This window comes from Panulirus ornatus, chromosome 13, assembly GCF_036320965.1.
Source record: "Panulirus ornatus isolate Po-2019 chromosome 13, ASM3632096v1, whole genome shotgun sequence".
NCBI classification, from domain to species: domain Eukaryota; kingdom Metazoa; phylum Arthropoda; class Malacostraca; order Decapoda; family Palinuridae; genus Panulirus; species Panulirus ornatus.
In genome coordinates this window covers 53683410-53700475 of record NC_092236.1, presented here as the reverse complement: position 1 = coordinate 53700475, position 17066 = coordinate 53683410, and the positions used below count along the sequence as shown (strand labels likewise).

At 45.2% G+C, this 17066-nt stretch overlaps 1 protein-coding gene across 4 annotated transcripts in view; it reads right to left on the bottom strand.

The window, feature by feature from the left end:
* aPKC (protein kinase C iota type) overlaps nt 1-17066 on the bottom strand; it is a 298184-nt gene that overhangs the window by 255206 nt on the left and 25912 nt on the right. The window contains exon 1 of one of the 4 annotated variants that reach the window (XM_071668952.1): nt 12329-12860. The exons of the other annotated variants lie outside the window; for them this stretch is intronic. Coding sequence (XP_071525053.1) covers nt 12329-12419 — 91 coding nt within the window. The 5' untranslated portion in view covers nt 12420-12860. Of the gene's footprint in view, nt 1-12328; nt 12861-17066 lie in introns of those variants that run through there. 4 annotated transcript variants of the gene reach the window in all.

The window sequence follows — 17066 nt, the reverse complement described above, 5'->3', positions numbered from 1 at the left end:
ACTTCGTGAACATACATCTAAATATATATATATATATATATATATATATATATATATATATATATATATATATATATATATACTGAAAGATTCAAACACTCTTAGCACTAAGGAAGGGAGGCAGATAACAACACCAGACTTTCAGCCAGTCGGATACGAATCATATAAAACACAACCTAACCGTACCCGCACATCACAACAGCAGCGAACTGTTAAAAAAAAAAAAAAAAAAAAGCCTAGCCTAGCTAGACCGTAAATATCAAAGAAACACGGAGCCTTTTAAAGTCAACAACACATCGTTCTCATTCTCTGTGAAAACCTTTCTTTTTTTTTTTTTCTTTTCTAAAGTTCGCGCATCAACTTTTCGCTGGTTCGATCGATTCAGTATTTTCCGGCGGGTTCAAATACGATGTGTTTTATGCATAAGGTGTGTGTGGGGGGGAGGGGAGGTTTAAAGTGCAAATATACACACTTTAAATCGTCCGGAGTGTCATTGTCGCCCTGCATGTTACCAAACAATGCCTTCATTATTACCCCACACCCAGGCAGCATTTTCCCATCAACGCAACAATACTCTCCATTCTGGCATCAACTCTCCACTCTCTTTTTTTTTCTTTTTTTTTCATTCTATCTTGAAAACTGCGGGCTACTGAGCTCTCTCTCTCTCTCTCTCTCTCTCTCTCTCTCTCTCTCTCTCTCTCTCTCTCACACACACACACACACACACAAAACCCGCTTAAACACCTGATGAGACAGCACCAAACCACTGCACCCGCATCTGCCTACACTGTTGCGTTAAATGATAAGCCAATCCCCCCCCAATCCCCAGTTGTGTCCACTGGGTTACGACGGACGGCGTTACCGGTACATATCACCCGACGCCTCACCTCTCCTTTTGGCCGTGACAGAACACAAATGAGCATCTTAAACGACACCAGCTTATGACCTAACGTTATCCCGGTGCCACTTACCATAGGGCGGATCACATACAGACAGCCTCTCAGTTCACTCACACAGACTCTCTTCTCCAGTGATGAGGATGCTAGCAAGGAGACTTCCACACTAATAAAGTAGAGCGCTTCTTAATTCTTCGTTTCTGCACACTACGTTGATTCGATTCCCTAGGCGTGAATACAATGCCATCCACCCTCCCCATATAAACACGCCACCAATTAAACAATCATTCTTCAGACATCAGACATCCCCGTCTGAAATACCCCTAGCCCTCCACTGCTGTCTGGCGACATCTGCTGCCCTTCTTTCTCCTGGCCTACTCCTGTGTCGCTGTACCAGCAACCGTCAACCACGCTACTGTGCGCCGTGTTTTCATGTCCACTCGTCTTCCGTGCGTACCACACTCTAGACATACTGTCTTAAACGCTTTTGACTCTTTCCAGCGATTTCTTGACAGACCAGATCTTCTCTCACATCTTATCTTTATATATATATATATATATATATATATATATATATATATATATATATATATATATATATATATATATACAGAGAGAGAGAGAGAGAGAGAGAGAGAGATAAAGAGAGAGAGAGATGGTCTTGATTAGGGCTTCAGTTGTCCATGACGTCTCAGCTAACATAAAAAAAAAAAATTACTGGAACAATCACTCCATCATGCAAGGTCCTTCCACCTCCTATTTACCGGAGGGTTCTAATCCTCCTCCCCTTGCATGACTCGAACCTCTTCCCTAAAAGCTTTCCCACAACTATCCTCAATGACCACCGCCAAATACCCAATTCCAAGAACGCGTTTGATCCTTCTCCGAGAGACGGTCTGACGTTTACACTCACGAGTGCCTATGTCTTTCATTCACAAACATGAACCTCCCTCCTCTCACAAGTGTGTTCACCTTAAACACCCTCCTCCTACACGGCACCATCAAAGCAATCGACCATTCCACTCCAACTCCTGTGATCCAGCAAGAGCGACAGACGGCATCATCTGCATATGACAACTGGTGGCGGGTACAATTCTATTTCGCCCAGGCGCAGCTGTAGACCACACAGTCACCCCCCTCCCCCCACCCCCCAAACTCAAGTAATGCCTTCAGCCATGAACTAAATAAATAAATAAAATAAAATTAAGATGACATTACACAGCCGTGACGCACTCTCTTTACATTTCTCCCTCAACATTAAATTAACCCACTGTTCAGGATCACGAGAACGCGACCTACACTACCAGCACGTTGGGATGAAAGTCTCCGAGGAAGCGACACAAAGAGCATCTCTACCCAACACAAATTTCGCTAAATATTAGCTTCATTGTCTTCATCCACTGGGGTCACCACCGCTAAGCTGTTTCGTCTTCCAAGAACAGAAAACGGGCAGTCAAAAGACAAAGGGCTCTCCATGCCAGACACAAACCAGGCAACTATAACAATTCCAGTAGGGTGCCTACTGCAACTGACATCAATTTGTATTGAATGTATTTTACATAAATACTGTCAAGACATAAATACCATCACTCCACTAACATTATACAGTAACTTATCTTCTTTAGTGTGTGATAAAACATTAAAAGTGCTCCATAATTACAGCTTGTCTGTTTATAAAATTTAAGTTGTATAAAAAATTCCATTATATATATATATATATATATTCCTATGAGTCCGCGGAGAAATGAAACGCGATAGGTTCCCAAGTGCACTTTCGTGTAATAATCACATCATCAAGGGAGATACAAAAAAGAAATATAACAGTCAGTTGATATACAACGAAGAGACGTAGTTATGAAGCCATTTGGTAAACAAGTGACTAATTGTAACATCAGTATTAGTGAAGGTCTATACAAATTGGATGGGTTTATTGTTGATAATCATTTTTAACAAGTTCCCTTTCTTGTCCACATAATAAATCTACGATACGCATGTTGCCAGACTTGAACGCAACCGACCTCCAATCGGGTAATCAATCACTTGTTTACATCAGGATGTATAAGAATCCTGAAAACGCTGAGTTACATATCATTTTCATTACATGTGATCCCACAAGTCTAGAAGATGAATGTACCCAAGTGAAAAGTAATTTTAGACATTTATCTTACCCCAAGTGGTTTGTGAGGAAAGGCTTACTGGAAAGTTAGGGAAACATTTTATACACCTAGAAACAACGAATTAAAAACAGATGATACATTTATATGTTTGCTAATGCCCTATTTTCCTAACTTAGCTAATGTAAGACAGTTGCTGAAAAACACTTGCTTTTAATAATGCCTTCCAATATACAACACTATCAGTCAGACCTTCATTAAAAGCAGGCTAAGTCATCGGAAAACTGGGAGGGTATACACGGTTAAATATAAGACAAGTAACGATGTATATATTGATCAGACGGTTCAAACAGAAAGCGAGATACGCTATGGGCACAGTCATTCAGTGCGCAGAGGTGACCACGGCTATGCTCTTGCTAGGAATTGGCAGAAAAATGATCATCTTGTAGACCTTAAAAAACTCATTCACACTGTGCACCCTCATCGGATCATGTTGCCCGTAATGTCACTGCAAGTCTTAATTACTTATATGTCAATAACTTTAACTTATCCACAGGTAACTTTAGAGCATATCCTATTATCAACCAAATCAATGAGACAGAACTATCGAGAAAAAGATGCCGTAAAGGAGATGCACACGTTTCTCGCTAAACAGGTCCAACCAACCCCGCATAACCCACCTTAACCACAAAACACCTCCCACTTTCCCTTCGACGGCCAGGACACAGTTTCCGCTCTGGCACGGCGAGGGTAACATGGGGGTACAGGTCTGGGCGCTTGTGATAGTTGAAACTTTATGAAACTTTATATATATATATATATATATATATATATATATATATATATATATATATATATATATATATATATATATATATATTGCAAATTAACTTCATGCAGTGCAAAATCTATTCAGCATTGGTAATTCTAAAGCAAATCCATTTCACCGACTACAGTAAGGCTTCCGCTAAAATGTCAGAAAAAGAAAAAAAAAACTTGCGACATCTGACTCTGGTACGAAAAACAACTTTCAATCGCACGACGCAGGACGCAAATCCACCAGGGCCATAACGCCAACCTTGGGTAGGTGGGTGGGGGAGTAAGTCATAACGGCGGCCATGAGCGGGTGGAAGAGGAGGAGGCGGGGCGGGCGGAGGAACACTGGCAATGTAACTGCCTTCATTCATGTTCTCTGCTACAGACCCTACCCCAAACCCCCCAAGCTTACGGCGGAGGACGGGCGGCGGTGGTGACCACGCCACTGGTGAACCGAACTGAAACACTCAGCACAAAGGGAGGGTGAAGGAAGACCACGAGAGTGAAGCACATGTCTGATGACTTTGAAAAGTCTTACACGATGTACGAAATTAAACTCTCTCTCTCTCTCTCTCTCTCTCTCTCTCTCTCTCTCTCTCTCTCTCTCTCTCTCTCTCTCTCTCTCTTCTACTGCCAGCCTATTCCTTCTCCTGTCCGACTTTATTTTTTTTTCCCACTATTCACCACGTTATTGCAAACATGAAGTCTTGTGGTGCGATGTGTTTGCCTTGTGCAGCAATCAGCGGCAACTCTTGTCATGTTATCCCAATGGTTCACACGTACCAACGCTCTTCAATCTTCAGCACACAATAGGCCTTCGATGATACGCTGATCTACGAACAATTAAACCCAACTGAAAAATTTATCATGTTAATATACATATATATAACTGGTCGATCCCTGTACCGGTCTGGCAGCTCGGTAATGACTATCCTCGGATGTTGAGACGCAATAACCAGTCGTGCAGAAAAAAAAAGGGGCCATTTCAAGCTTGTCCTTTATACCAACTTTATGTATAGTGGAGAAAATGGTGATTCGACAGAGGTAGGCTGACACAGCTGCTTACAACCCACGCGAATGCCACACAAAAAATGGTATGGACCAATGTTTCTCGAGTTAAACCAACTGTAGCCGCGTACATAACGTCGCCGGTAAACCTCATATCTCCGAGAAGAGCGTACCCTGAGACAACCATATGACCTTTACCATCGTTTCCTTTGTTACTGCTGCAACCCCCCCTGGACTGATACTCCGCCCTCAAGAAGCTTCTTGCAGTCTTCCTGTCGACTGTAAAGGCTTTGGCTACAGTGGCTATGCTTGGGTCCAGTTCCTCAACTACACCACACACCTTCACGACACAGCCAGCCGCCCCCTTCCACGGCTCCCGTCCGCAGTTTCTACCCTTGCGTCTTGCGAGCCTCAGCACGGCTCGAGGCTTACGAACGAGCAGCGAAGTCCTACGACCAAACAGCTCATCCTGAAGCTAACACCATGCTCCTCCTACTAAAGTTATCAGATAAGGGAGTATCTGGAGGAATGGAGTCAAAGTCCCTACACAGTCCAGTGCTCACTGGGAGATGTTGCGCCCTAATGAATGGTGAACTAAAAAAAAAGGTGGAACTCGTTCACCATTCCACTCACACTGGTGACCAACGGAGGGAGGAATGGTGACTGTGTGCAGGGAGGGAATGTTAACGACTGAGTGCACTGGAGCACATGAATGATGCAAAGTTAGGTTAACAGGCGACTGTCAAGAGAGACATGGGGGAGGATATGGCATGTGGCGGATGGCGAGAGGATATGAATCATGAATGAAGCAGACTAAAGGGGGGGGGGGGGGGTTGAGTAAGGGTAAGGGGGAGGGGTGTGGGCAGAGTCTGGTGAGAATTAGGGACAACAGCTCCTAACAAGTGGCCTTAATAGTCCCCCAACCCAGACAGACAGTCGACCCATTGTTCTGAGACGGATGCACGCAAAAACTGGCGTCTGTGAATGCCACGCTTTGTCACCTCTCAGCGTTACAAAGTAGCAAGGGGACTTAACGTACACACACATACACACCAACCACCCCATTCCTCTTGGGTCGGAGGGACCTCTTCCGCCAACCTCCAGATAGCTACTACCTGGACGAAGCCTGACAGCTTCTGAGGAGTGTGCAAGGAACTGCCTGGCGAGCTAGCAAGGTGCACGTTCGTGGTACCCTGACATCTTCCCTGACAATCTTTATTCCGAGTAATCACCGCACCCTCCCACTCCTTCCTCTGAACGGCTACCCTGTAGTTTCTGTCGACTCGCCACCTCCATCCTTCCGTCATGGCACCAACAGACCCTCCCTGCCCCGCGATGCCTCCACACCATAATCAAAGGCATCGCCTCCGTCACTCGGGCGAAACCAATATCCACACTCAACTGACACACGTCTTTCCAGTACCTGCCGTGAAAGAGTCGCCTCTTCGTGTATCCCTTCGTGTGGCCCATCCCGCCTTATTACAGCAGACCAAAAAAAGAAGGGGGCGTTTTAAAAATGGCCGTGTCTAATGCCTTTGCGTGCGCGTGTTCGTGTGCGTGTGTGTGTAATGATGATTGTGAATGGTTTATGGGCAACGGCCAAAAATACACAGTTGAGACCTCACAAGAGCCGGGAGGTCGTACTGGTAATTAGTGAATTGCGTGTGTTTTTGGAACATTTCTTGTCCCCTCCTCTAGGAGCGATGCTCCTGTCTCAGCCCAACCTAAGGGTATAGGTTCCAGTTGCTGGGGTGAAAATGGAGACACGTATCTCCCCCCCCTCTTCCTCGAAGACTGTCTCTTCGTCCAATCTGTGGTACACCATTCGTTAAAGAGGATGCTCAATAAATCTTAAGGTCCCGCGTTCGAGTCTCAGAGAGGAAAGTACACCCGACTCAAGGAACTAAGATGTTCATTCACTTCTGGGATTAATGGTTATTCAGTCCACGACGTTAGGAATGTGTGTGTGTGTGTGTGTGTGTGTGTGTGTGTGTGTGTGATCAAGGCCAAAGGAGACATAAAAAAGTACTAAAATGCGAGTAAACATATATGGGGGAGGGAAATCTTTTTCATATATATATATATATATATATATATATATATATATATATATATATATGTATATATATATATATATATATATATATATATATATATATATATATATATATATATATATATATATATATTTCTTTCTTTCTTTTAAACTATTCGCCATTTCCCGCGTTAGCGAGGTAGCATTAAGAACAGAGGACTGGGCCTTTGAGGGAATACCCTCACCTGGCCCAATTCTCTGTTCCTTCTTTTAAAAAAAAAAAAAAAAAAAAAAAAAAAACCGAGAGGGGAGGATTTCCAGCCCCCCGCTCCCTCCCCTTTTAGTCGCCTTCTACGACACGCAGGGAATACGTGGGAAGTATTCTTTCTCCCCTATCCCCAGGGATATATATATATATATATATATATATATATATATATATATATATATATATATATATATATATATATATATCGGCATATACAACAAAAGAGATCACACAGCAAAACGACTTCCAAATCCTTCATCACGTTTTAATGCTTTGATAATAGATATGATAACACAATAATGTTTGTGTTGGACCACCTTCAGGCAATCTTTTCAAACCCAACTCAATACAGGTTTGGGTTTTCCCCTCACCACAAACATACTGGAACACGTAAACACTATGTCCCACAAACATACTGGAACACGTAAACACTGTGCCACAAACATACTGGAACACGTGAACGCTATGTCCCACAAACATACTGGAACACACGTGAACACCATGTCCTAACGACATCGCTTTATCCTTGGGTGTTGACACGAAGAACTTGGGACGTTGGTTACAGTTGGAACAACGTGTTGGAACAACGTAAGTGTGCAGAACGTAAGAAACGCTGTTATAAGAGCGGAAGTTTACGTCTCACTTCCGACACACTGGGTAAGAGTGGAGGACTGGAGTGCCTGATCCGCCCCATGAAACTGTGAGTGGAACAGGGATGATATACCAACGTTAAACTCCGGGTTTTACTTTCTGTCTCATCAAAACGGGATTACTCGGCTTCTCCCGTCATCTTCTCCTGACAAGCACCATACACCTACTCAAACCTCTCTCATTTTCTTCACACAAGTTCTTCTGTCATCTCCTGTCCGTACAATCGATATCTAACTATAACCAAGACAGAGTCCAACATACACAGCTACGGCCTCTAGTCCCCGGCATCAAGTGGTGCTAAGAGAATCCTCGGGTTTTCCCCCTGACTCCACTGCTAATCTGAGGGAGGGAGGCAGAGCTCAGGCAGTTGTAGTGCCGACCCCTCCCATGACCTTTCCCTCTCTGATGGACCTGCCTCTTTTTCTACTGACCATACCAACATTCGCGGTCTCTCTCTGGTAAACTCTCTTCTGTTGAACGCCATCTGTTTAGTACCTCTCCTAATACCTTACTTCTCTCTGAGACCCGATTGTCTAAAGATGTTCTCACTAGACCCCCTTATCATAGCCAACAATAATGACTCACGATGCCGCTCCAAAGGTGGTGTCTGTGCTTATTACAACATCAACACACCTGTTGCACGCTTCGAGGACCATGAGCCACTGAACTTTGAAGTAATCTGGCTCAAGGTCTCTCTCTCTCTCTCTCTCTCTCCCAACTACCACACTTTACCTTTGTTTCGCCAACTGCTCTCCCAATTCAAAAAATCTTATATGCTTCTTCGACTATCTAAACTCCTGCCATAAGACTGTGGCATCCCCTCACCCTCATGCCGAAATCCTCTACTTTAGGATTTCAATGTTCACCATTGGGAATGGTTGAATTTCTCCCATACGGAAGGTGGGTGAAGGCCTCGCGTTCTCCATTCTCTTAATATTCCGGATTTTTTTTTTTCTAATCCCCAATCCTTCGCGGTGAGACTACTCAATCTCGCCCCCATCGGTTCATCTGACCAAACACTCATAAATGAATCTGTTTTAAAGGAACTTACCCCTCCAGCTGCCCCTTCTAAACGTACATATTGGCACCTCATCAAAGCTGACTGGAATAACAAACGTAAATTCTTTTCTGACTTTCCTTCGGTAAACTACTGTCTCTTATGTGGTGATGTTTCTGTCTCGGACAAACGCACTGCAGAGCTTTTATCTCCTCTTCTTCCAATCCATGGTGCAATCGCTCCTGTTCTGAGGCCATTCAGGCATGGGATCAGGCATATCGGGCTTGGAAAACTCTCCTTCCTCCAGCATTTATCACTGCCCGTTACCACTGCAAGAACGTTATCTGTGAGGCAAAGCGTTCCTTCATTTACATGAAATGCGATAACCTCTCCTCGTCATCCACTGATATGTTTTTCTGGTCTTCGCAAAGGGCATCGCTCAACAACTTCCGTCCCTCGACCTTTCGTTTACTTTTCCGTTTTGACGGTATTATAGCTGTCTCTCCCGTACACAAAGCCACTCTCTTTGGCTCTCTTTTCCCCTCTAACTCTTCCTTGGATGACTCTAACATTCCTTCATCCCCTGATGCGCCTCTTACTAATCCTATGCCCCTCCCCGTAATTTGTCGAACTGTCCGAAAACGCTTCTCTCTCTGAACACAAGCAAGGATTATGGTCCTGATGGCATTCATCCCCGTGTACTGTATGCCTCTGAACTTGCACCTATGCTTGCTCGTCTGTTCCGTTTCTGTTTAAAACCCAAAACTTTTCCTTCTTGAAAGCATCCGCTGGCACATCCTGTCTCTAAGAAGGCGACCATTCTACTTCTCTCTTAACTACCGTTCTGTAGCTTTGACACCTATCATTTCCCGTGTTTTTAATCCCACTTCAACTCCCACATCCTTAAGACATCTTGAATCCCACAGTCTTCTCTCTAATCAACAGTATGGCCTCCGTAAGGCGAGATCCACTTATAAATGTCTGGTCATCATCCCTGAAACATTTTGGGAAATCCTATGTGATTGTCCTTGACATATCCAAAGCTTTTGATAGGGTGTGGTAACGGGGTCTCATCTCTTAAGCTCCCCTCTTTTGGCTTCCCTCCCTCGCTTTGCTCCCTCATATCTAGCAGGCCGATCGTATCTCCCGAGGTTGTTGGTGAATCAGCCTCTCCCCCTTTCTCCATCAACAGTGGCCCCGCCTCCCTCAACGTTCTGTCTTGTCTTTTACACTTTTTTCTAATCTTATCAACCCTGATTTCCTCTCTTCCACAAACAACCAAGTGTACCACTACGCTGAGGGCGCAACACTGCATTCCTCCTCCACATCCTTTGATTCTGCTCCTCCTTCTCTTACTCGATCTGCATCTCGTCTCGACACAACTTCTTCAATAAACTCATGCTTGGACAGGATACCTCAGTGGGCTAGACGAAATCCGGTGAAGTTTAATGCTTCCAAAACCCAGCTTTTACCCTTCTCTCAATCGAAATTACCTCACAACTTTCCTCTCGCCTTTGGCGGTTCTATAATTCCACCTCTTCGCTCAAGAACATACTTGGTATTACAGCAATATCCACTCTGTCTTGGAAAACACACAATACGGAAATAGCTAAGTCTGCCTCAAAGAAACTGGATGTCCTGTTTAGATGTCGAAATCTGTCTTCTTCCAAACAGTTGCTCCGTTTATACAAAGGATTGATCCGTCCTTGTATGGAGTACTACTCTCACAATCGGGGTGATTCTAGCTCTACCGTCGTTGCTTCACAGAGTGAGGTCGAAAGCGGTCCGACTTATAAACACTCCTGAGCTAACTTCAAAACCCTCTTGTCCTACGCCGCAATGGTGGTTCACTTTCCTCGTCTATTGATGTTACTATGTTTTTTGCACCCCGAAAGCCGGCTGCTTGTGTGCCCCCATCACAAGGTAGGCCACGCAATACTTGGCAAACTACTGCGTCACTTAATTACGAAGGGTAGGGCCGTTTTGATAACTGATTCTATCCCTACACCTCGAAGATTTGGAACTCTCTTACCTTCTCATATCTCTTCCAACTACTACGAACTGGCATATTTCCACATGTTTTTCACTTCTTCCAAATTCTTTAATACTTTCCCTTGTCTCTTCCTTTTCCCTTTCAATTAAAGCCCGGCCTTAATGTGGATTTTTCTGTCATAGGAGCCTCCGACATAATATATATATATATATATATATATATATATATATATATATATATATATATATATATATATATATATATATTCTTTCTATAGTAACTTCGATGTTTCCCTCAACCAGACCCCACAGACCTATCACTAGTTTCCCCCGGCTGCTTCAAATGCCCTGGTTCAGTCCACCGACAGCACGTCTCTCCTCCACATACCCCATCGCTTCAATTCATTCTAGCCTGTGCACACTTTTCACCCTGTACATGAAAGAGGGTGTTAGGCGTGCGCAGGATAGGGTAAATTGGAGCAAGGTGATATACAGGAGACGACTTGCTGTCCACAGATTGAAGCAGGGCATATGGTGAGGTCGGGGGAAAGCAAGAAAGGTCCGTGGGGCCTGGCGGTTCATCATCACTTAATTTACACATAAAGATAGTGGAGATTGTGGCGGTGGACGGAGGCAATTTCTTCGTTTGTTCGTGGCGCTACCTCGTTAATGCCGGAAACGGCGAGTATTAAAGTGTGTGTGTGTATATATATATATATATATATCTATATATATATATATATATATATATATATATATATATATATATATATATATATGTGTGTGTGTGTGTGTGTGTGTGTGTGTGTGTGTGAGTGCGCACGCGCAATTAATACTAATTCTTATCGGCATAAGTGACATTCTTCTTTCACATGTAAAATCTATCAACAAAGCAGATACTTTGTAACAGTCCATAAGTTTTTTTTTACTAACCAGTAATTCCAAGCACACGATAAATACAGGAGATATTACCCATACGATTCGTCAACAGGCAAAAATATCTACAGTTTCATACACCGCACTGTACCCGTCGTCACTAGTTTTTGTTTCCAGAGCATTTACCTGAAACTTTTCTAATTTCATAACCTATGCATCATTGTTTTAAACACAATAAAAAAATAATAATTCACTTTAACCCTGCACGTACAGCATCAATAACTGAAGACAACAAGAGTCTATAAAAAAAAACACTTCAGATAATAACGTCACACTTACCTACACATCTAATGGACAAATGATATCAATGAGCAATGTGAAACATGATCGCAGGAGGCTTTTGGCATCTATAACGGACCGGCCCCTGGAGGGTTACCCCGTCAACCCATCCCCCAACACTCCACCCCCATATCCTTGTTGGAAGGGAGGTCTTAGTCCTCAATAAGAGAACCCGTTTGCTTTATGCCTCTCGTGTGTAGTAGCCAGGTGGCAATGCCTCCTTGTTACGAGGTCCGTGCGGCGCAACCGGCCCGAGATGCTGGAACTGAGAGGCACAGAGAGGCAAGAGACAGAGAGAGGGGATGGAAGCGAGGGTGGCTGGGCATGCGTTCTCACCTGACCATAGCTGGGAGAGCTTCATTCTGGCCTGGGTGAAGATGTGCCCGTCCTTCAGCAGCTGCTGCGGTTGACTGTATGAGCTCATCATGACCGCCCACACAAGAGTGTAGCCTGCAGTCCACCACCAACAGCCACCACCACCACCACCGGGTGATTATTCTAAAGCACTCGACGCAACTAAATCACCACCGGCTTCCCTTCGCGGGCATCACGATGGTTTTATCTGGCCGTCTGTAACACTGGACACCAATGGTGACACCGGCTAATATTCACAACACACGAAACTTACATCGCGATCCTCTGCAACAAGCGCATTTCCGTAACAAAGAAACCTTTCTGTGGGGTTTCGGTCGTGACAACACCGCGCGAACACCGGCGAAACGAGTGATCGGCTGTGGAGCAGGACATTGAGGGAGGAGGGACGGGCAGTGTGTACTGTGATGGGTGAGGACTGTAGCACTAGGCTAGGGTGGTGCGCGCCCCAGTCCCCCCACCGCCGCCGCCGTCGCCGCTGCTGCCGCCGCCGCCGACTCCACCACCACCACCACCACCAACCACCGCCACGGTCACCACACTGACTCATCCCAAGCCGTATGCTGCCCACCCCGTGTGCCCCTCCCTCACCGCCCCGTGCTCCGCACAACGTGTTCCTCCTCCCGCCCCTCCCCCTCGCTCTCCATTACTGGCTACGAACACACCAGTACCAAAAACCTGACCTAACCTAACCCGTAACACTGAGCTTCTTCATTCTGCCCAAGTGAACTCCTGCCGTCCACTCTATTGTACTCGACACAGTCACACACTAGTACATAACAGCATAATAAAATAATACCATCTACCCTGCTCCGCATGTATTCACAGCCTACATCCACTCCTCAATGGCTGAAACTACCTTCCGTTACGGATGCACAGTGAGACAGCAATCCATCCAGTGGCTGTCAAGTTTCACTCCACTGGCCCAGGTACCTGTGTTTTTTTTTTTCTACCTCATTTACACATGGGATGTTGACTTTGTCCACACAAAAATCTCTCTATCTATGCCTGGCCTTTAAGGACTAATACATTCACAGCGGTCCAGAGGGTTATAAAGCAGCCTTCGGAAAGCAAGAAATGCTGCCCCATACACCCAAAATTTTAGTCTGTTTCAAGGGCCATGTTCTTTAGATCTCGTGATTTGGACGGGGAGAGTTTTATGGGAGGAGGGGCCCTCAGAAAGAGACTCGGTTTAGGGGCCCCCTTAAAAAAAAAAAAAAAGGTTAGGGCCGACGTTATCTTCAATTCTCATTCAACATTTGACTACACGTACATCATAAGATTCGCTCTTCGCGAGATTCCTGCATAACGGCAAAATATCGCCACAGACATTCGTGAGAACATTACGGTAGTCTCTCTCTCTCTCTCTCTCTCTCTCTCTCTCTCTCTCTCTCTATATATATATATATATATATATATATATATATATATATATATATATATATATATATACATAACGTTGTATGTCTTGGACAATAGCATGTTTACCAAATGGCGTCCTAGCTTCGTCTCTTCGATGTATATCAACTGACTTATATGTCTCTCTTGTGTCTCCCCTGATGATGTGATTATTACACGAAAGTGCACTTGGGAACTTATCGTGTTCCATTTTCCCCGTGGACTCATAGGAATATCTCGATCACGCGCAAAATAGTGATCCTTTCCAATATATATATATATATATATATATATATATATATATATATATATATATATATATATATATATATATATGTATATATATATATCTAAGCGCCACAAGCTATCCCTGCCTTTGGGCTAAATCTCGTCCTGAGTACTCACTCCTCCTCTGGTGCTGTTGAACACCTTGTCATCTTGTCAGAGTAACCACAAGCTTTAGACACGGGCGCCACAGAACAATACTCTTCTTCCGTCTGTGTCAGAGAGTGTCCATGCTGCTCGGGAAAGCCAACAACACGGGTGGCGGTGATGGTGGCCTATTAAGACAAAACCTCAGGATAAGATTTACGTTCACTTTGAATGTAAACAGCTAACTAAAGTACCTGTTACAGCCGAGATATGGTCCACATAACGCTACTTTAACCGACCGGGTGAGGTCCTTGTAACGCTTCTTTAATCGGCTGAGTGAGGTCCACGTAACGCTACTTTAACCGACCGAGTGACGTCCTTGTAACGCTTCTTTAACCGGCTGAGTGAGGTCCACGTAACGCTACTTTAACAGGCCAAGATGTGGTCCACGTAACGCTACTTTAACCGGCCAAGATTAGATTCACGTAACGCCACTTTCACCGGCCGAGATGTGGTCCTGGTAACGCAACTTTATGCGGTCAAGATGTGGTCTACGTAACGCTACTTTAACCGGCCGTGACGTGGTCCACGAAACGCACCTTTAATGGCCGAAATTAGGTCCACGTAACACAACTTTAACGACCGAGATGAGATCCACGTAACGCTACTTTAACCCGCCGAGATGTGGTCCAGGTAACGCTACTTTAACCCGCCGAGATGTGGTCCAGGTAACGCTACTTTAACCAGCCGAGATGAGATCCACATAACGCTACCTCAACCGGCCGAAATGTGGTCCACGTAACCTTACTTTAACCGGCCAAGATGTGGTCCACGTCACGCTACTTTAACCAGCCGAGATGTGGTCCAAGCAACGCTACTTTAACCGGCTGAGATGTGGTCCACGTCACACTAACCGTCCAAGATGTGGTCCACGTTATACTAACCGTCCGAGATCTGGTCCACGTCATACTAACCGTCCGAGATGTGGTCCACGTCACACTAACCGTCCGAGATCTGGTCCACGTCACACTAACCGTCCGAGATCTGGTCCACGTCATACTAACCGTCCGAGATCTGGTCCACGTCACACTAACCGTCCGAGATGTGGTCCACGTCACACTAACCGTCCAAGATGTGGTTCACGTCATACTAACCGTCCGAGATGTGGTCCACGTTACACTAACCGTCCAAGATGTGGTTCACGTCATACTAACCGTCCGAGATGTGGTCCACGTCACACTAACCGTCCAAGATGTGGTTCACGTCATACTAACCGTCCGAGATGTGGTCCACGTTACACTAACCGTCCGAGATGCGGTCCAAGTAACACTAACCAGCCGTGACGATCGACTGATTGATTGACTGATTGGTGCCGGCGTCCCCGGCAAATCTAGTGTGCACCCCATGCTCATCCTGTGATCGGTAGCGCAAAAGGATGACAGGGGGTCGCAAAGCTTTGGTCTGAGTCAGACCCCTGGCGGGCTGATATTACAAAAGACGTCAACTTGCAGCCGTGACGAGTTAAGCCAAACCCCGCATCAGAATTCACCAGGGTCATCATCATTCGTAGGACCAAGAACACGCTTGCCCACCACACTAGTGACATACAGGTAGATGTGCCAAACCTATCGACCACTTAAAAACATAAACTCTACATATATCGACATATATATAGAGAGAGATAGTCCCGGTAAAATGAGAATACAGTCACGGCATTAGCGAGTACCTGCTCACGCCAGGGGGGGAAGGGGGACCCACAAAATGACATATGGACGTCCGTACGGTGAACGCTCAACCACAGGAGCTACCTTACCGTAACATGGTCGAGCTGAGAGGTAAACATAGGGTCTCCACACCCTGCTACCAGGGATGAGGAGGAGGAGGAGGACGACGACGAATGGTGGTCACATGGGGGATATACGCTCCAACATGCAATGTATATTCAAGCCTCCCGAAACTGCTGCGAACCACTGAAATTACTTTAAATGTTTATCAAGGATGCATGACAGCTGACATACATACACATGGCGTCCTAGACGGAATGACCCTCAGTCCGTAATTCAAAGAGCAATAACAAGAATTGTTCCGTGAACACGAGAGACATTGGAAACTTTATATAAAATACCAACAACAGATCCAAAAGGAGTCATCGGTTAATCAACGGTAAACATGCAAGGCTCAAAATGTGCAGAACATTATATAAAAAAAAAAACAGGGGAGGGGGGGGCCCACTGGAGGTACCAATACCTTGCCACAAATTTATAGAAAAAAAAAAAAACAGGGGGGACCCACTGGAGGTACCACTACCTTGCCACAAATTTATAGAAAAAAAAAAAAACAGGGAGAGGGACCCACTAGAAGCACCAATACCTTGCCACAAATTTATAGAAAAAAAAAAAAACAGGGGGAGGGGACCCACTAGAGGTTCCAATACCTTGCCACAAATTTCTACAGTGTGTGTATCCCGAGGACCTAGGTTGTATGAGGTAAGCAGGCCCGTGTGGCAACGGCCTCAAAACAGCCTTACTGATCAGACGAACAACAATGAAGCTTAGCCTTATATCCCCACCCACTCCCGCCGCAAAAAAAGGCCTCCCAGCTTAATGTAAGACTCGCTGCTGCCATGCATGGGGGGAGTTCCAAGCTGAAGGATGATGCGGGCGCCACATGGTCATGGGGATGGATGACGTGGACCACACAGTCATGGAGAAGGATGACGTGGACCACACAGTCATGGTGAGGATGACGTGGACCACACAGTCATGGTGAGGATGACGTGGACCACACAGTCACGGTGAGGATGACGTGGACCACACAGTCACGGTGAGGATGACGTGGACCACACAGTCACGGTGAGGATGACGTGGACCACACAGTCATGGTGAGGACGACGTGGACCACACAGTCATGGTGAGGATGACGTGGACCACAC